Below are 21,322 nucleotides of genomic sequence, written 5' to 3'. Positions count from 1 at the left end.
AGCCTGTTTTATTGAACTAGTCTCCAGATTTTGCACTGCTACATCTTAAATATTGTCTGTCTTGAGGAAGTGGTCCTGGGCTTAGTTTGTTTCCAACAGAGATGGGACTTACCAGGTCAGACACTAAATAAGGATTTGTTTTAAGAGCACTGAGATTTTTAAGAATTCAGAAGCAGAGAATGTAATTATTCTTAAGCCTGTGAAAATCATATTTAAATCACAGTATAAAATGTGGCAGACAGTGGGATACCTTAGCCCCCCTTCTTGGGTCTAGAAGGATAGAAGCACATTGAATTTAAGGATAAAAATACATGTTTTGTGTAAGCCATTGTTAGGAAACAATTCTAATAGAAGTGAGGATGGTTCCTGCAATTGTTAGCATAAGAGATTTTTGCAGCCCTGGGCTCCTTGCAAGGGTGACTTTAAAAAGTTGTTGCCATCAAACACCTGTGGGATAGACTGCAAATAATGAGTTGTTCCTAAAATAAGCCATCATACAGCACAGCTGTTGGTGTTTTTCTTTGCTTTTCTTTTGTAGGAAGATGGAGGTGTTGAGAGAATGACTTGGTGACTGAGTTGGCTGCCTCACCTGGAGGAAACATTTCAGTCTCTTTGTTCAAACACATCTAAGGGCAGGATGGAGAGGACTTGAGAGCCTCTCTTTGTCCCAAAGAACTTTGGCTAAATAGTGAATTTCAGGACCCAAAGTTAGTGATGCAAGGTTTGGGACTTGAGTTGGTATCAGTGCCAGAACTGCCTTTTGCTCAAGCCAAGAGCCAGAGCAGTCAGTTTCTCTCTGCTTTACCTGATCAGCTCTGCCATAGTGGCAGTCGCTGTCATCTGGGAGAATACTCAGATGCATCTTTCAACACCTTCTGTCAGCTCTGGATGGAGACCAAAAAAACCTGCAGTGGTTTATGGTTGTAATGTTTTACCACCACTTTCCCATCTGGCATTGGCCTTCGTTAGAGTCAGGTGACTGGAAGCCATCACCCACCTACAGTGCTTTGTACGCTGTTAGGATATTTCTGGATATAAAGAACAGTGGTCTCACTGCTTATCTGCAGTGCATGACAAGTGTTGGTTCCCCCACATCCCACATGCAGCTCTTCATCAGCTATAAAAATAATGAATGAGGTGCTGGTATGTTCTGGTTCCATTAGGGTCAGGGTTCAACCCAATAAAGCATATAGCCTCAAGTAAAGAAAAAGAAGAGGCTGAGATGCAGCTTTTCATGTAATAGTCTCAGTAAAGTCACATCATAAGCTTGAGTGACTTAGGTGAGCAGCTTAGAGTCCTTAGCTGGACACATAGGTTTGAGTCATTGCCCTCAGAAGAGCATTTACCAGCATTGTAAAAACACCGCAGAATTGCTCAGATTTTATCCCTGAACACCGAAGGCCTCCAACCTGCAGCCATTTGGTTTCCTGCAGAGCCTCAATACATCAGACAAAAAGTGGCCCAGCACATGGCACTTCCTCTCGTGGGTTTCTTGAGAAGGTGTTTAGCAGGAGGCAGTTTGCTAAGGAGATTATTTTGTTCTTTTTGCTGCTCTTACTGTCAATGACAGCCAGCAGCAGAGCAAAGTGACAATGTGAAAAAAAACAGGAAGCAACTGCTGAGGTGGCAGCAGGAAGAAGGCAAGATATTTTTAACTGTTGGGTTTTTTTTACAAAAAAAAAAAAACAAAACAAAACATGGTGATAGCTGTTTCAGCTGCCAGCCTCTCTATTCACATGAGCTGTGTTTTGTGATAGCCAAGAGGTAAGAGCAGACATGGTGAGATCATCATCATGCCTTTCTTAGGTTAATCACACAGTAGAGCACATTTCTGTTACAGTAATGACTGGGTAGGCACTGCATCCTTCTTCTCTAATTACATGCCTTTTGCAGTAGTTCTTTTCCATTAGGATAACGCCTGTAAATGACAATGGAGACGTCCCTTGCCAGGTGCCTGTTATGTAAAGATCTATTCCCCTCTCTAATACTGAGCCCAGCATCTTCATTAAAATAATGTGATCTATGAGGAGAACCTAATTTTTTTCATACTGTGCATGAGAGTTAAACGTTATAATTTTTGGGTTTTACCTTATGCAGAAGACATTGATCCTGCTGTCACCTCTTCCAAGGCAGAATTTCTTTACTTGCAAAGTTGGTTTTAAAATAAGTGCTGCTACAATACATTTCTCTGGGCTCTGATAATATAGTTATTCAGAAACAAATCAGACCTGATTATCTAGGGTGGTAACTGCTTCTGTGGATGCTTCAGCCACAAGATGAATGTTTGTATGCAGTGCACTGGAGGGAATGCTCTTAAGGAAGTCATAATGAAATTCAGGAAACTTCCTTTTGAGGGCCTGAAAGCATGTTAGAAGTACATAACAGCCTTTGTCCCTAGAAGCCACCCTTTCCAAGACACACCTACTCAGCAGTGGTTATGTTTTCCTGACCACAGAAATGTGATTTTTGTGTTAGTCTAGCTTCCAGTGGATCGATGTCCGTGTAAACCACATCGTCCTTGTTGTTGCAAGTTGTCTGGGCAACAAAGAAGAATTGCAAGAATTGCATGGGCAACAAGCCAGCATTATGCTTTCATCCCTAAAGATGATCACTCCGCTTTTTGAAGTCATGTTGGCATTGCTGGGTAGGAAAAATGTATTTGTTGTTGGTCACTGCTAAATTGCTCTCACAAAAAGCTCACGAAGGGCTTTTGGGTGTCAGCTGTTAACATTCAAATGCAGTCAGCTGCATAATATGCATTAATGAGGGGTTAGATTTCACCATGCTTTTATCAGAAAGATAGGATAGGTAAGGAGCGAAATTCCCATTGGTGGTTAGAAATTCTATTGCTTTTGACACCAAATACCAAAGTGGTGTTTGAGAGGTCCATCCGACCCTCCTGTTCACATTCCTCAAAAACCACACCTTGTTTTCATGCAATAGTAAGCTGAAGGAAAACAAGCAGTGGCAGTGAGCTATGTGGAGTGGCTGATGTGGAGAGCAGGTTGCTGGTTTCCTCCCATGTGCATGTGTCAGGAGTGTGCATGCAGACTTCCTCCCGAATCATGGCTTACCCTTCAAGTCAGGCTGCATTTCCTTAAAAATTATTTCCAGGGTCAGCCACTGGAGTAAGAAAAAACTGCTGATAAATCATGAGGCTAAAGGTAATAACATGCAATTAAACAAAAAAGGTATATCCTTGTGGGTTTTACCCAGGGTGGCCCAGGATACGAGGAATATAACTGTAGCTTATGCAACTGTTGCAGCTGGCTGCCAGTTGGTGTAGTTGTTGTTTGATTTAGCTGTTTTCATAAAGCCATTTATCCTTCCCTTTCACCTTGGAGGAGAAAGACTGATGGGCTCTTTGCGCTGCTCTGCAGCAAGCCCAGTGTTCAGCAGGGGCTTTTGCGTGCTTAACTTGCCTGACTGAAGAAAGCCTTTTTATTGTGTGCTGTAGCCCTGGGAGGGGGTGTGCAGGGAGAAACCCTGTCCTTGCAGCCCCTGCTGCTGCCCAAGGGAGCATGCTTGGGAGGGTGAGCTGAGTGGGATGCAGAGGGCAGGATAATATGGGAGAAGAGTGTGGAGGGGATGGACGTTCAGGCTCCCATCCAGCCCTCCTGTGGTTCCTTCCCATGCCACCTTCCTCTGATGATGTGTGAGGCTCTCTGGAGAGATTCTAGAGGCTGCAATTACATGAGGATCTCAGCTTCTCCTGGAAAAAGCTTTTAATCAGTGTGATAGGAGTGAACTTTGAAGGCTCAAAACTTCGATGGCAGCAGATGATACCACAATTCTTAATTTAAACTAGGATTTTCAATCTTTTTGCCAAATGTTGTCTTCTAGCAATCTTCTCGATACTGTGTTTTCTATCATTTCTAAATACTGGTTTTTCTTGCTTTAAAGTGTTGGAGTGCAAGGCAAACCCATTTCCCTTCTGGAAATGTGGAAGAATTTTGCTAAACCATGTTGCACCTGTAAATCCATAACCACTTGATTCTTACTCCCACACAAACAAGATGCTCTCACAGCACACCCACAGCACATAGCAGCCTGTTGTCTGTGGCCATGGCCAGAGGACAATGACATTTTCAGCAGGAGCAGCCCAGCTTTTGGGGCTGACTTGCACTGTAGCACTGCTAACAGTGCAGGGGCTCCTGCCAGGGCCCCTTCAGCAGGTGCCAGAGCTGGATGTGGGGGTTGCTGCTTGTCTCCTGGCCAGGGCAAGATGGGTGCTGCCCACAGGGAACAGATGGGACACAGGCTGGAACATCCTGTCTCGGAGCAGAGCTGTATTTCCTTTTAGATGGACATCTTTATAATTGTAGGGTAACTGCCAGCAGGATGGTAGAGCTGAATCATGGTTGATCACCACACAGTTTTTATTCTCTGTGCCTGCCTATTAAAAGCTGATTGCAGATATCCTCACACATCTGTCCCTGAGTGACTGCTGAGGTACTCATGTGTCCCTGGACTGTTTTGAAATGTTGGGGCAAGGTCCTGCTCAGGGCTCTTGGCAGGATGTACTTAAGGTTTGCCAGAAGCTGAGAGAAATGAAGGAAGGTGCAAAGCAGTTTGCTTTGCTTTGTATTCCAGTTCCAGAGGCCATTGTACCATTTGTAGGACTGGCTTTACACGTTTTCTTATCTGTAGGTTGTGGGCAGCAGGTTTAAGCTGAGCTTTGTCCCTCCAAAGTGGAGTTCCCATGCTCTGCACTCTGCAGAGTTAACCTCTATATCTGGCAGAGAGGTGCAAGATGGGAGGAGTCAACAACCAGAAAAATGCAATTCTTCAGTGCGTACAAATATGATACTAGATAAATCTTCTGTAGGTGTCAGGCTGATTGGCAGCTATCTCTTTTTGGCTGAAAACAGTAGTGCATCTTGCCCTTGATTTTCGCATGGTTTTCCTCAGTTTACTACCATTACATAGCAAGGACAAGCACTGAGCCTGTTTTTGTGTTTGGAAATACTTCCCATTTTTGTTTCTGCTGTTTCCATTTTTCATTGTGTCATGACACCTCCTGATAGACATTGCTGGTTGTGTGCCATCATCCAGGAGGAAGAGCTCTGAGGTCTGGAGAGGAGTCCTGGCTGGATCTGGTTTCTCCTCAGGGCTATCCATGTGGCTCAGTTGGTAGTTCCAGCTGATTTGCTGTTGTGGTGTGCATACCCAGTTTGTGTGGGGGTTCCAGTCGCTGGTTTTTCTGGGTCTGGATTGAAGGCACTTGAGACAGTAATTCGTGTTTGGACTCAAGTGTTTATTATTTCTTATCAGTAAAACAGTCTCACTACTGTGAGTTGGGCAGCTTTTCATTAGAAGGCACAAAATGGCTACCAATCTCTTGTTACAAGGCCTTTTAAGATTAAACTATCCAATGAAGAACTGACACCTGGATTAGTTTCCCTTTTAACCCAATAACTGATCCCACAGAGCCCGCAATGTGGACTTTTCTGCCCAATTACAAAATGCCACTCAAACCCAAGAAGAAGAAGGAAGAGGTGTGAAGAAGAAACCCAGGATGACACCCTGTGCCCTCCATCTTGCTTCCATCCACAACATACTAAAAATCCCAAAACCTCAATTTCTCACCAAGTGATACACTTACACTACTCTTTATAATCTATTTCACACTTTTGTGGATTCTAGTCTATCTTGAAGTCTAGGAAACTTTCTCCATGGATGAGGGTCCAAGTCAGTGCTCCCCTGGGGGTCAGGGCACCCCAGGGCAGACACAGAAATATTCCCAGTGCCCTGGGTTTCCACGACTTTGCTTAAGGTCTGCACAGAGGGTGCTGCAGCCCTGTGTGCTGAACTTGTTGCTTCTGCTGTCCTGCTCTCTGCCTGTCTCTGGCACAGGTTCCTGCTTTGTCTGCAGGTCTGACCTGCAATAACATCTGCATTCCTGAGGTGTAGAAGGGAAACTGGGACTTGGAGCACCCTCTGTTTGAAATGCCAGCCTCGTCTCTGGTGGGAATCGCAGGTGTGCAAGGTGTCTGTGAGCATCCCCCATCACCTCTTCCCTCCCTGTCATCACAGTGAGTTATTTGTCTCCTGTCAGCCTCCCAAAACACACAGAAAGATGGAAGCTCTGCACCTTGTATCTTACCTCTTCAGGCAACCTCTTAGGTATTTTAATGAATGTGTCCTTGTTTTGTGCTGTCTTTCATTTGTAGTGCCAGTCTTTTTGATCCCACAGATAATTAGGAGAAAATGGCCCATAAAGCAAATTTTTCACAAAACCCAGGATAACAAACACCCTTTGACATTTAAAAGAGGGTAAAAAAACCCACCGGCTGCAGAATTAGAAGGATGTTTGTGTATTTAAAATTTAAAGAAATGTGTTTTATTTTCTTTAGATTTAGTGGTCTGATACGAGTTCAAGTGAGCCATTGTCTTCTTCTTCAGATCAGAAAATGAGAACAGAGAGTGAATTCCCACTTCAGCAGATGTTTATCTCTGTTCTTAACCGATGTGGCTATATAATGATTTTTTGTGATGATCTGAGAGATCTTGTAAGATTAGAGCTATTAAGAGCAAGTGTTCAGCTCTTCCATTTGCAGAGACAAAGTTGAAGAGAGGGCTAAAAGAGTACAGGGCTCAAGGAATGGAAAAGTGATGAGAATCCGGAATTGGGGATGAGGTGCTTGATTCATTTGGGAGCTGCTTTTTAGTTGTTTTTGTGGTTGAGGGTAGATGGAGATGCTGGAAGTCTTATTTGTGCTTTTGCAGATTTTCAGATTTCTTCCAGAGGGAATGAAAGGCAGAATCTTATGTAGGAATTTCCTGAAATTTTATTGGTTTGTGTTATGAAACATGCAGACTTTCTGTTTTTATTGAGCTTCTTTCTCATAAGAAGCAAGAGTAAAAAAAAAAAAAAATCTACTGTTTTTTTCAGTATTGTGGTGCTTTTCTTGCTGCCTTTCATAACCCAAATACCATTTATTTAGCCTGTGTGTTATTTTGTTTTATCTATCACTCCATATTATGAACCATTATACTGTTAACACTTGCAGTGTTGTTCTATTGGGGGTTGGTTATTACTGAAATAGATAAGAGTTTGTTTACATTGCCAGCATCGAGTTGCCTGGAAACTTCTTGGGATTTGAGGGGTTTTGGACTTTTTAACAGCACATGAAAAAGACCTACTCAGTTATAAGAGTCTGTGAAGGTCTCCTGGCCACACAAGGACCCTCCCAGACCATTTAAGCCAAACATAGACTGTGCCAAAGTTAGAAACCTCTTGTTGCTAAAGGTCCAGAACAATTCTTTGTTGAGATGAGAATGACACAGTCAGCCAGGCTAATTTGATCTGCAAGAATAAGGATGAGAGCTCTGTTGGTGTAGCAAATCTGTTCTTATTACTAAAAATTGATTTTGACCTTTGTAGAGATACTAATTTCACCTCATGTTAAAAGAAAATTTTGGATGATTGTTCCACGTCTGGCATACAAGACTTGCAAAATTCATCAGCAATCTTGATTTGTTTTGACGTGTTTTTTGGCCTTCTACTGAGTCTTGTATTTATGTTTTTCCTAAGTATTTGCTTGCAGGCAATGTTGTTTGTTTGTTTGAATCCTCAATGTCTTGGCAGTTGAGTAGCATTGCCCACATTGTCCTTCATTCCTCTATAACAGGACTCAAATAATAAAAATGAGACAGTAATCATACATGAGATTCCAATTATACAAATGCCTTTCCAATTCTGTAATCTGTAGGGCTTCCTTGCTCCTCTCTTTCATAAGACTTTGCTTTTTCTTTATTTTTATTAATTCTTAAGTTAGAATATTTTCTCAAGTTACCATGCTAATTTAGGCTACTTTAGTGCCTTTGGCTTCTGTCATTAGGATGGTTTAGTGACAGTCTAGAAAATAATTCCCATGACTTTGACAAAAAAGTCTTTATAGAAACCTTATGCTCATAAACTAACTCATATGCAGAGTCATTCCAGGCAGAAGAATGATCCACCCTCCAACCCATATGCAAGGGTCAGGCAAAATGTCTGTACTATGCTCAATTGTCCCACATCAGAGAATAGGTCCAGGTGGGTTTTCTGGGGGGAATTTCTTCTGTTGATGTTGTATATCAAGGACTGGTAGCAAAATCTCTTTTAATTACCATATGAGGCAGACATTCAACTCTGTGTTTCAGCTGATTCTAGGAAAGAGCCACTAAACAGATATGGAGAATTCACGCAGAATTCAAACCAGAACTAATTAATTTCATTGAAAAATTAGGAATCACTCTCCTGTTGAGTGGGTATGAGTTAAAAGATAATGCTTCTGCATGCAGATTGCCTTGCCCAGGTTTTGTATAGTGAAGAACCAAACAGATTTTCTCTGAAGTCTTTATTTATTCTGACTGTGTTTGCTGAGTAGTACATCTCATCCTAAAAATGGGGATTGATTTTGTTCCATTATTTGCTTAATTTTTCTTAAATAAACTCTCGATCTAAACCATAAGGGAAAAAGATATCTGACCTGCCCAGTTGTATGAACTGGTTTGGTTTGCAGAGATATTTGGAAAAGGAAAGAAGAGAGTAACAGAATTTAGTCCGGTGGATACCCAAAGCCATCTGTTCCTCTCCTCGCAGCCCTTAGATGTTTATAGCACAACAGAGTGAACATGGAAAGTCTGTCCTTCCTTCAGGACTATATTGGCTGTCCTTAAAGTGAGAACAAAATGAAGGCAAGACATGTGGGCAGCCACAACCTTCCATAGGTTTGCAGCCTGGTTTACATACTCAGTACTTCCCAAAAAGCTTGGCCATCCTTAGCCCTCCTGGAAAGCCATCATGGGGTGATGCTAGGCTGCTGTCACAGACTGCAGCTAAGGAATTTGGGATCCTTTAGGATTACAGTTTCTCAGGGCTGGCTTAACCCAGGAGCTGGTATCTCTCTGGTTGGACAGAGCCCAAAGAGGCAGTATAAAAGTAATAAATTTTTAATACCTGGAAGACAGAAAGCTTAATGAATAAGTAATAAGTTGCAGCACTTTCTTTTTCTTAGAAAAAATAAACTGGCTGTGTTTTTAAAAATTTTCCTTCATTGAGCATTTTTCTCCTGTTGCTCTTTTAAAGTATCCTTAGGTACTGAAATTTGGGATTGATTTTACAGAAACTAAGGAAGTCATACCACTGCCATCCAGGCTGAGAAAAGGAGAGTAGAGATTTTTCTGGAGAGAAATTTTGTTGATTTTGCTGGTGGGTAGGTGGGGTCTGGAACAGCTGAGTGACAGCTCCACTGCTTTCAGCATCATCTCCCTAGTAATGGAGCAAGGGAGATCCTGCTGTGTGCCTGCAGAGACAGGGGCACACAAACAGGTACAGCAATGTTCTTGTCATCAGGTTAACAAAACTTGAGTGTCTCCCCAGGTCTCATACCTGTTTTGCTGGCAGCATAAGCCAGTGTCTGAGCTTTTTAAACAAGCTCAGATAGCCTGAAGCTTAAAAGAAGAGTGGGGTGGGATTTTATCCCTGGCCACCACCACTCTGCTGGTATGGATCCCATCCATGATCTCTAGCAGTGTCCAGGCTAAGCTCTTTGGAAAGCCAGCAAACACATTTGGAGATCACCTCCAGTTTGAAGGGATGATTTCTCTGCAGTCCTGGCATGATTCCAGCCTGGATTACTCTGTTCTACCTGCTTAAAATCCCTCCCATTACATTTCCCTGGGTATGGCATGAACCCCTCCTGTTCTGCAGTGCTGCAATGTTCCCCTTTCAATTTCATACCACTTACCTGTAAGTTGATATCTAGGTCATCTGTGCCCCCATTTGTTAATCAAGCTGGTTTCCTTGTAATGATTTCAAAGGATCTCAGTGTGACAGCAGTAAGTATGTGCACAGCCCTGGTGTGCAGTGTCACCAGGATACTTCTGAAAAATCCCTTCGCCAGGATTTCTTCTCCTGGGAAGCTGGGAAGCTTCAGCTTCCCCCTGTTTTGCTGCTTTGGAATGTGATTTGGAGAATTGTTTACCCAGCATGTGAATTGTCTTTAATTAATGACCAGTCCCAGTCCAGCTGTGTCAGGACTCTGGTCAGTCACGGGTTTTTATTATTCACTCCTTTCTAGCCTTCTGATGTATCCCTTCTCTTTCTTCAGTATAGTTTTAGTATATCGTTTCTTTTAAAATAATATAATATCATAAAATAATAAATCAGCCTTCTGAGAACATGGAGTCAAATTCTCATCTCTCACCTTATCCTGGGGCCCTCACAACACCACAACAGTGTGCAGTACCTCCTCTTGGTTTCTATCTGCATCACCCAGCAGGTTGTGATCCCTCCATGTTCCTTTTACCAGTGAGGTTTCGATTCATCCACGTTAGTCTGAATTGACCTGCTGCCCCCTGTGACCCTGTCCTTGTTGGTAGTGGAGCTAGAAAGGCTGTCCTTGAGCAGAAGGGGGAACTGATGCTCACTGAAGATGTGGAATACACTCAAACCTAGGGATCTGTTCTTCACATAGTCATTTCCTTCCACAGGTGGCTTGCTAGAGATGATTATCACAGGGATTTTATTTTGTGACTCAATCTTCCATGCAAAGTCTGTACCTCTTCTTTCATTTCATATTTCTTTTTTTTTCCTTCCTCTTGACATGTCCATGTTTTCATTAATGTATCGACAGCACAGAACTGTTGTTGCTTTGTCCCTAGTATTATTTTCTCCATCCTGACCTGAGAAGTGGGAGGTCCTTGAAATCTGTGTCTTTTTTGTGACTTTCAGGCAGAATTGGGTGCTTCACTTCCCCCGCTGCCTGCAAGTATTTCTCCTCACACTGTAAAATCAATTAGTTCTGGGCACTTTTTCTTGAATCTGACTGCTGCTAACGCTGTGTTTGTTTCATTAACAGATTAGCTTCACAGGAAGCCTGTCGTGGACAGCCTGCCCAGCGAGAAAACTCCAAGGAGAAGCCGAGGACAAACGACATCTTGAAGACAGTCCATGGGGACTGTACCAGACCCTCTGAGACCTGCCAAGCTTTCCCTGGTCTCAACTTCTGCAGAGGAGGAGCACCTGGGAGACCTGCAGCCTGCCAAGCACCAGCCCCAAGCCCCCAGTGCCGAGAGGGCCAGCAATGGTTTCCCGTGCGCGCCGTCCGGCTCAGCTGGGGTTTGCTTCTTCGACCTGACCTGCACAGGTGCTGCCAGCACGCAGAGGTGTGAGCAGTGCCACACAGATGATGACAGCCAGCAGGAAGCCTTTTCTCCCAGGCTGGCCAGCACAGCTGCAGAGGGGCATCCTGCAGATGTAAAGCCTGCTGGTTGTTCCCAGCCAGCGGGCATCCCGGCACCGGCAGTGCCAGCCCTTGCTGCCGCAGGAGCCCTCTTGGCGGGGCAAGGGCCAGAGATGATGCCAGCCCCCCAGAGCTCCCGGCAGTTTGTGCAAGGCAGCCAGGCCAAAACGAGCTCCCTGACACAGATAGATGACTCTGCCTTGAAACCTCAAGGAGCTGATGATCAGCCGGCGCTTGAAGTGTTAAATTATTCTTCCCCGAGTGATCCTGTCGGGGTTAATCAATTCTGTCATTCTTCTCAGGCCAACCTTCTGCAAAGAGGGGAAAAAGACAGGGAGGCAGAGAAAAATGGTTCTGCTGTGTGTCAGTCAGCCTCAGCAGCAGGGCAAACCGAAGCTGACCTGGGGAGAGACTCTCAGAGCAGTCTGGAGGCAAAAGGTGGGACTGCAGACACGCCGCAGTCGCACCCCCCAGATAAAACTGAAGTGATGCAGAGCAGTGAGGCACCAGCCCAGTCTGGCCACGGGAGTCCCCATCTTGTACACAACCTGGGCCCCATGCCTGGGAGTCCAAACCCCACCCAGCTCTCCAAATTCAGAGAAACAGGTACAATGACAGCTCAGCCAGAGAGCAGCCCTCTTGCTCAGGAAGCTGTAAGCAGGACATGGCGGGATGCTGAGGTTCAGGCAGTGGCTACTGTGGAGAGCAAATCAGCTTCCACCAGTCCCAGCATCTTTGCTGCCTTCTTAAAAGAGAATCCTCCTCCAGAGGAGAAGGAAGAACTGCACATAATTTACCAAGGAGGAATGGGGCTGAGCCAGGCTGCAGTTGCTGACAGTTTATCCTCACAACAAAAGTCTCCATGTTCTCCTGTTATCACATCAAAATCGACTGTTGTGCCTGTGACTGCTTCAGCCCAAACCCAGCCTGGGGTCCCATCTGACGTGGCATCTCCAGTATCAGCAGATAACACGAAACCTGTTGTCCCCTGCTCCCCTGCAGCTGTTACCTCTCAAGGAACATCTGTGGGTAATGCTGAAATGAGCAGTGCAGCCCGTGATGTCAAGGATGCTGCTCAGCTGCCAAAGGATGCTCCAGTCCCACCAAAGCCCATCCCAGCTAAGCAGCTTGGAGTTGACTCCAGTAATCAAACTCCACCACAGTCTGGGACTGGTGCTGGTGAGCCAAGCACCACTTCCACTGATGCTGTCCCAGGAGCCCAGAACAATGTGCAAGATCTCATCCCTCATGCAGGAAGCAGCCGGTCACCTTTACTCTCTGGCAAGGACAGTGAAGCCAAGCAGAAGGAGGTCCTGGGCAGCTCTGAGCAAAAGCCTGTGCAAAGCAAGGGTGGGAGTCAAGGGCAGGCCAGTCCTAACCAATCTGTGGTAAAACCAAAGGAAGAAAACTTGGTGGTGCTTGATCCTAAAGGAGGGCTGAATGTTGGCAGCCAGCCTGCTGCTGTCCGTGCAAAGGTGTGCCCACAGGATGCAGTGATTCCTGCTTCCTCCCAGGCTGTGCCAAACCTGGGGGAGAACAAAAAGCATTCCACCCCAGCCATGGAGGCCAAAGTACAGGTGAAGCAGTCCAAACACGTCAGGGATGTTGTTTGGGATGAGCAAGGAATGACATGGGAGGTTTATGGTGCTTCCCTCGATCCAGAATCCCTGGGAATTGCCATCCAGAATCACTTACAGAGACAAATACGGGAACACGAGAAACTGATCCGGGCCCAGAACAGTCAGACCCGGAAATCCATTTCCTCAGATACATCCTCAAATAAAAAACTAAAAGGGAGGCAGCACAACGTGTTCCAGTCCATGCTGCAGAATTTTAGGCGTCCTAATTGCTGCGTCCGACCTGCTCCCTCTTCTGTGTTAGACTGACATGGTTTGCAGGGGTGCCTAAATACCTGTGGTGGTGGAGAGAATCCCTCCCCTCAAGTCCTGCTGTTTGGTTGTGTAATTGGGGTTGTGATGCAACAGTGGAAAATGATTTCCCTTTGTTTTCTGACTAGCCACATGCTCCATCCTGCCATTATTATTATTGTCACAGCTGGTGTATTTCCACGTTATGCCCCAACCTTGACTGCTCTCAGATGAAAAGTTAGGCACTTAGCAAAGCACAAATTTCAATTACCACCCTGCTGCAGGGAGAGCAGCACCTTCTGATAAAGCAGGAAGCAGAGGGATTGTCAGAATTATGGGAATTTATTTATGTGCATTATGAGGTCTTACTCAAAGGGGTGGACTGAGGGAAGCTGAGGGAGGTGGAATTAAGGTTCAACAGCTGTAAAGACCTAACACAAGACAACTTTCCTGGTTTGTAAGTTACCTGTGCTGAGGCAGTCCATGAACAGGGTATGGACATTGATCACTGAGCAGCCTCACTTTGCTGATACTGTGGGCCGCCGGTCTCAGTGAGCCCCAGGGAGCCCGGTCCTTCCCCTCCTGTTGAAATGCAGAACCAGGCAAAGAATGAGGATCAAGACTGAAGGATTCTCTCTTTGGGAGGAGCTAAGTCTGTGCGATGTTGATGGCCAGAAGGGGAGGTGAGAGATGCTTTTTGTCCCCTGCAGTGGCCACTCTTGTGGTGTAAGCCACGGAGAGCGCATCGTAGACGGACCTGCACCCAGCAGGATGGTGCCCACCCTTTCTCTGCTACTCCTGCCAAGTCTTTAGAAAGCAGGGAGCTGTTCTGCCTCCTCAGGTGGGGTGGGCAGCCCCTGCTCCCAGCCTCCTGTGGCGCTGAGCACCTCTGTTCTAAGGCACTCTTTAAAGAGATGTGGATCTTTCTTCTCTCTCCAGAGATGCACAGTAATGTTTTCCCATAGCAGCAGGCTTTCCTGTGCATTGGGGTCCATGAGCCTCTATGTCTAGTGTGTTACACTGATGATTTTTTTTTCCCCTTTTAAGTCCTTAGCCAACTCTACTGGGTTTTTTTCAGTATTTTGGTGCTTTTCTTGCTGCCTTTCATAACCCAAATACCATTTATTTAGCCTATGTGTTATTTTATTTTACCTAACACTCTATATTATGAACCATTATACTGTTAACTTGAAAAATTTGCAGCAGTACTGAAATCTTGAGACAATCTTTGCTGTATTTCTGAACTTAGTTATAGAAACTGCTAATAAAAGGTAGCTTAGTGACTGTTTCTCCAGAAGTATGATATACAATAATGTCTCAAATATATGTTGGTCTCATTTCTCAATAATATTTTTCAACTTGGGAAATGTGTTTCCCAGTAGCTTTGTAATTTGTCCACTAGAGTTCATTATGGGAGGCTGGGGAACTCCTGCAGTTTGTGGAAAATTTAGTTATCAATCCTGCAAAGCACTGATGATTTGGATATTGTAATCCTGCAGAGTACTAGAGTTAAATAGGAGATACTTTTAGTCCATTAAAGATTTTTCATGAATCATGATGATAATTTATTTCTGTCTCTAGTACCACACACCTGACTTACTCTGTAGATCTTACTCTTACAATTGACTCTAAATCTTACAGGTTTACACCATGTAAATGAGTATTAGTATCTTTTTTTTTTTTTGTGAAGTGAACCTGAAGTGGTCCCCAGTTATTTAGGAGGCCAGACTTCTTGAGTATATCAACTGCCAAACCTTCGTAGTAGCTGGTTGGGGGCAATTTTTCCCCAGCAGAAAAGTGAAATACTGTAAGATACAACATTTTAACTCAGTGCAATGAAAAGTGTTGTCCCTAAGCATAGTACTGGATTGACTCCTAGTTTTCCTCAGATATATATATATACCAAGGGGCTTTATGTCATGTCCTAGTTTAATTTCTGTATGTTATTTCAAGTCCTCTCCTACTTGTGGTGCTGGGTTTTTAATTCTGAAACACCACATTAGAGAGCGTCTTCCCACCTCTGCCTACCAGGAGGAAAGTCTCCAACCTTTTTTCTGTTAGTACTGCTGTTCCCACCCCTTCCTAGCAGTGTCTGAGATGTGAGTTTCATGTGAAATTCTGTGTGGGATTAATATTGACAGTATCATTAGGTCAGGTTAGTCGACAAGTTCAGTGTCTCTTCCCACATTGTGTCTGTGTCAGCCCTCACAAGGTTCCCCGAGTTGCCTGCAGTTCTTGCTGTGTCCTGTCCAGGTCCAAGGCCCTGTGCTGCTCCTTTTGCCTCCCTTCTGCCCCTTCCCTGCTAGCTGCTGCCCAGCCTGTCTTCCTGTGAAGCCGTGTCCCTTGGCTCAACTCGTCCCCCTCTGCGTTCCCCTTGCTGTAGCTGTGAGCCAGCTTATTCTGAACTGTCCCTTTACAAATATGCTCAGTCTGAATATGCAAATGGATTGTCCTATATTTTTTTTCTTCCAGAGGAGAATAAACAGCTATCACTCATTCACTGATTTCCATGAATTTTATCCTTTAGCGCCAGCTCTGCGAAATATTTCTAGGATATAGGTATGAGTTGCTTTATTGAGAGCAAACTAGGCTTGGCAATGAATGAGCAGGATGCTGGGCCAGCACTGGACTTACTGCTTCTTTGCAAGGAATGAGAGATCTCCCCTGGTTCCTTGCAGCTTCTTTCAGCTGTGAGTCTTCAGTAGCTGGTCCACCCTCCCTTTCCCCACACCAAATGACCTTTCTTCTAGGAAATTTCACCAGTGCATTCGTATTGCAAAGCTCCCATGGACAAGTTCCTGAGTGGATGCACCTGAACAGCTGCATGGGCATGACTGAAACAAAATGTGCTCAGCCTGTCTTCTGGGCAAATATGTGTGTGAGTGCAAAGATGCAAATTGTCCATGGCACTGTCTGGTGGTTGCAGAAGTCCTGCAGACATGTGTTGGAAGCCAAGCAATAAAGTGCCAAAAGCCAACACATAAAAATGAGTCGATAAGCACCAGCACATCTCATGGAAAATATTTAAGTTTTGACTGTGCCTTGCTAGGGCAGACTGTAGGCAACCTGCTGGTTTGACACTGGTGATTAGTGCTTTCTCCTGCATACAATGTCCAGGTGACAATGTGAATCCTCACTGACAACACATCTTTCACCAACAGCAGAACAACCACGTTGGGGGTAGCAATTAGCAAATATTATGCATTTGAGTGTGCTTATGGCAGCCAAGAAAGGCTGTTCTTGGTGTCATGTCAGTCTCAAAAATGAAAATGCACTTGGAGTAGTGATATGGCAGAGAGTGGGTGGAGATGATCCGTGTGCCACCACCCCATTCTTTTTCTCTGCCCAATGACTCAGAATCACATTGCATTAGTTGGATGGGCGACAACCAAGGAAATCCATTTGGCCTAATAAAAAGAGGATTCAGAACAGAAAATCCTTTGTCATTCCCAAGAGCAAATATATATTTTTAAAAAACCCCAAACCTGTGTTGCAACCTTGCCACTTGAAATAACTCTTAAATTTTTAATTTTTTTTGTTCCAAGATGAGAGATTTAGGGAAACAAGCTCTTTGTCAGGAAACCCTTCCCTGTCAGTTGCATCTTCTAGAAAGGCCAATGTAGCAAGAACCATTAATAAAAGCAGTGAATAAGAATGGAAGATTTACTTCTAATTTCATTCAGGGGGCTTTCCACTAGATGCCCCCTAGATCCAAAGATGAGAATAAGCACGTTTCAGTGTTGCCAATACAACACCTGAGCTGAAGGAACATCTCATTGCAGGCAATTTGCAATATAGTCCTGGATTTCATGTGAGACTGTGATAGCCACCTGTGTGCACTTGGTTGGGATCTGCCAGCTTTGTGTTGTTTGGGCACGAGTGCTGAAGTTCTGCCTCATTTCTGCTGACTTGGTTTGGAAAAGAATGGGGAAAGAGCTGAAGGGACCTGTAGGGCAATATCTATCTTCTCCATTTCAGGAGAAGAAAACATCCTTTTGAATACAGAAGAAACTGCTGAGAAACATGGGGAGGGAAGGACTAAAACAGAAGTAAAATAAAGTTGGTGTAGGTGCTTCACAATGAATTCCCATTTCTATGTCTGTTTTGCCCACTTGTTTTCTGACCTCATGTATTTTTCTATTTGTTGGCATCCTATGTCTTTTAGGAAAATGAATATTTCCAAAGGCTGTATATTTTGCTAGTATTTACAGATATATTCAAATAGGATTCAACAAAACCTCTAAGCAGTCCACCTGTTCGTTACTGCCATTAAAACATAAGAGCTTGTAAAATGCACTGTTTGAAGAAGTATATTGAAGGGATTCAAAAAATGGAATATATGCTCTGAAGATAGCTTTTCTCTTAAGTTTCATTACTGCGTTGAAGTGTTAAAGTTAGAGGTGGAAATCCAAATGACAATCAGTGTTGATGAGGAATTCAAATTGGCTGCCACTGGTTTTCAATTTGGAAACTTCATGGAATGTACCATACCAGTGTTTCATTAGTTAGCTCAGTATATGCAAGGTTTGTATGAAAGTACAAATTTTATTAACTTATTAACTCCATTATCTTGTTTTGTGTCTGTCCTTCCACACCTTTTAAAAATTAATGCAAAATGCTGCCACAACAGAGTAACTTTTGCACAAAGCTTGTGGGAATGGCTGCTCTGAATGACAGACAACTGATTGTCAGACTCTGTGGGCTTAAAAAGTGAAGGGCTGTGGTCATTTCCCTAACTCCCTGTTTCAGTAACCAATCTCTGCTGGTTTATATTTTGGTGTCTCTGTGATGCCTGTATGTGTGGTCAGTATTTTCAGGTGTCCCAAAGACATGAAGGTAGATCCTTACCCAAATACTGCATACTACGAAATATCTCTGGTGCCATTGGATGCTGTGGTGTGACCTGAAGGTCGGGTCCTGTAACTCAAACTGGCTTCAATATTCTTTTAGGGGCCTCCCCTTTGAGTCACCGTAGGTGTTTAAAAGGAAGACTGAAGTATTACAGCTGAATTGAGCCAAACTGATTTTCTTTTTTTTTTAATGCTGAGATATATTGTTTTTTCTGCTTTGTGTTTTCCTGAGTAGCTCTTCCTTCCTAGGGTTTATAGTGTGGATTTTGCATCAAATCCCAGCAAAGAAGATTTTGCAAAGTGAAACCTACTTTTCATCATTCAGGCTTCTTTAAAGAAAAGTGACATTATTACTGAGCCAAATCACACAGAGAGGAAATATGTTTTTCCTCTAGGAAAACTTCTGGTGTAGGTAAGCTTATGTGTGTGTCCCTGTTTAAAAGGCAAGTACATGTGTGCAGGTCTCATGCATCACTCATGCTCTAATATGATTTTTTTCCCTTTGCCCTTCTGATTGAATGCTGGAGGCTTGGCATTTTCCACAACCTTGAGGCAAGTTTAAATCCTTCTCTTCCTTGGGTCTCTAAAAATCAGACTGGAATCATCTGATCTCCTTAGGAACAGAATCACATCGACTAATCTCCATTTGAAATGTGAGACCTTAGGTTTTTGTTAGCTTTCTGCTAAGACTGACACTCCTTGGAGTAGAAATAAATGACAAATCTGCCTGCAAAGTCTCCAGCAGTTATCTACTGCAGAATACGAGTATCGCTCAGATACTTCTCAGCAGCTTCTGCTGGAGGGTCTGCATGACACTTCCCTTAGCTCAGTTCACAATCAATAGTTTTAAGTCCATCAGAAGCAAGTTTAGACACTGCCCTGAGGAATTTCCATAAAATGGGAGAGAACTGTTCGTGTGTTTGTGGCACATAAAATCACTGAGTCTAAGTTGTGAAGTAAAGGTCTCAGTGACACTGGAGAGTACTGGGAGTTTCTGCCCAGAATTAAAGGTAGGAAGTGTATCTGAACTTTTAATTTCAAAAACTGTGGCCATGAGTCAGCCAGCATCAGAAGAAAACCAACTTGGAGGCTTCTAATGACAACTAATATTATTGTGGCTTTATTAATTTTATAGTTACACTGATTGAATGTGATGTACTGTACAAAATAAAGCTAGTCTTAGGCTACCAGGTGTACCATGGCATTCATTTGAGACATACCAACAAAAGTTTGCATGTGAAAAGTCTTAAAGTGATACTAAAGCAATGTTACCCACCTGACTGAGTCCCTTAGGAATTTAATGTTTTGCTGTTTCACATCTGGTTTCCATGCTGAGTACAATAAAATGAGCACTGTCTTAATTATTCTGGGTCTCTGTTTGTAGGCTGACATGGGAAAAGAAAGGACTTTTAAGGGTGAGCATTCTGCCAGAACTTATGGGTGTGTGTAGGTCAGAGCAGCTGTGAAGGGCTTTCTGGATTCAGGCCTGAGATCTGGCACCTTGCAAAGCTCAGTGTGGTGGTGGAAGCTTCCATGTGCTGTCCCTGCTGGAGAAGAGACCTGTCTGCTTCCTTCTGTGTCAGTGCAGTGCCTTTGCACAGCTGCTCATGAGCACAGGCCCTTCTGCACCAGCTGCTGCTCCCCCTTTGGCACCAATTCACTCAGCCTTTCAGCAGCCCCCTGCCACAGAACCACACATTGCTCACCCAGCACAGCCAGCCCTGAGCCCAGGTGGAAAAGGCAGCGTTTCAACCCTGCGGTGTCACTGCTGTGGCAGATGGTCACCACCACCCACCAGCATGCCTGCACACCACACACAAATCCAAGAGCATCAGCATCACAATAACTATTTGCCAGCCCAAAAAAAGGGGAAGTTTTGTGTCATAACACAAAAGATCCTAAGACAACAGATCATAGCAGTGTTCTGACTCAGTGCTGTTACAGATATGGTATATCCATGCACCTATCTTCTAGAAGGCATGAGGACCCCACCTTGGCACACACCTTCCTATGATGAGAGGACAGGAGCAGAACAGACTGAGATAATGCAGTTCCATGGTGCCTCTGCTACCAGTGATGTTCTGTCTGCTCATCCTAAACTGGAGTCTATTCCCAAAAATAGTTGCTTGTGTTTCCTTATTTGTGCCTTGTAGTTGTCAAGGTGCTTCAACTTATTGCCCAGTCCTTTGGGCAATTGCAGAAGGTATTTTATTAATGAGCTTTGCTGGATTCCCTCTCATATGGTTCAAGTTTCTGCAGGCCAGTGCCTGCCAAACATTAGTCCCCAAGCTGCCAGAGTGGGGTCCTTCCCTGTGGCAGCTTGGTTCATTCAGCTCCGTGCTGCATTTGTCAAGGTCTCTTAGTAGGCAGGAAAGCTGAGGTCTCCTTTTTGTACTTCATCCTTGTAGCTTTGCTGCAGTAAGGAAAAAAGCCTAAAGATCCCTCACCCTGAGGGGACTGACCCAGCAGAAAAAGGACTAGTGCAGAAAATAAGTTACCATCCTATCAAACCAATGATGACCAGTGCACATTTTCTGGCTGATGCAGACTTTGTCATATAAAATGGCAGTTTCAGAGGGATGGTGCCTTCAAAAACAGAGAATAAGTCTGGCTTCTTGTTCAAACACCAACTGATTTACTGAGGATGTGAACTTTCCAAACAGCCGCACTACATCCTGGGGTATCTGCTAGAGAAACCACCATGACCTTAGGGATTCAAATGCCATCAAAATCACTCTGTGACAGGTATTCCACTCAAAATAGGCAGGATTGTGAGGGAAAAGAAGATTTCCTCAGCAAATTTCAAATTACTCCATCCTATGAGAGCCATAAAATTACTACTTTGGCTAGCCAATGTTTTAAAATGTAGGCACTTAAATCTGCAACTGAGGCGCTTACATCTGCAACTGAGTATTTAAAGAAATAAGATCTCAGTGGTGAGAAATGTAGGGGGCTCTTACCTCCTGTTAAGGTGAGGTCATGGAGACCTGTGGATGCTTGAAATGTTCACAAAGCAAGCCACTGTTGATGTGTCACCTGTATGCAGTGTGATAGTAGGTAACTCATTGTAGGCAGCTCTCAGTTGCAGTGACAGTCTGCAGACCACCAAGAGAATGTTGCCAGCACAAATTAGGAAATGGTGATGGTATGGTGATTGGATGGATGTTAGCAGGACTAGGGAAGAGGTCACTGCCCTGAATTCAGTGCTGGTGAGTGAGTGCACCCCTAGCGCTGTGTTAAATTCCGGGCCCCTCGCTTTAAAATGTCCATTGAGGTGCTGGAGCATGTCCAGAGAAAGGCAAGAAGGCTCGTGAAAGGTCTGGAGAACTCATCTTATGAGCAGCAGCTGAGGGAGCTCCTGTTGTTTTGT

The 21,322-nt window shown here is 44.1% G+C and overlaps 1 protein-coding gene across 3 annotated transcripts in view; it reads left to right on the top strand.

Moving 5' to 3' along the window:
- The window catches only part of GPRIN3 (GPRIN family member 3), a 34,618-nt gene extending 15,305 nt beyond the window's left edge, over positions 1-19,313 (top strand). For all 3 annotated transcript variants that reach the window (XM_071431627.1, XM_071431628.1, XM_071431629.1), the window contains exon 2: positions 10,851-19,313. In XM_071431627.1, coding sequence (XP_071287728.1) covers positions 10,943-13,120 — 2,178 coding nt within the window. In that variant the 5' untranslated portion in view covers positions 10,851-10,942 and the 3' untranslated portion in view covers positions 13,121-19,313. The remainder of the gene's footprint in view (positions 1-10,850) is intronic.
- The last annotated feature ends 2,009 nt before the right edge of the window (positions 19,314-21,322 follow it).

The sequence above is a fragment of the Agelaius tricolor genome, unplaced genomic scaffold (genome assembly GCF_023055355.1).
Source record: "Agelaius tricolor isolate 1412-34295 unplaced genomic scaffold, bAgeTri1.0.p SCAF_8, whole genome shotgun sequence".
Lineage (NCBI taxonomy): Eukaryota > Metazoa > Chordata > Aves > Passeriformes > Icteridae > Agelaius > Agelaius tricolor.
This window is presented reverse-complemented; position numbering and strand designations above follow the sequence as displayed.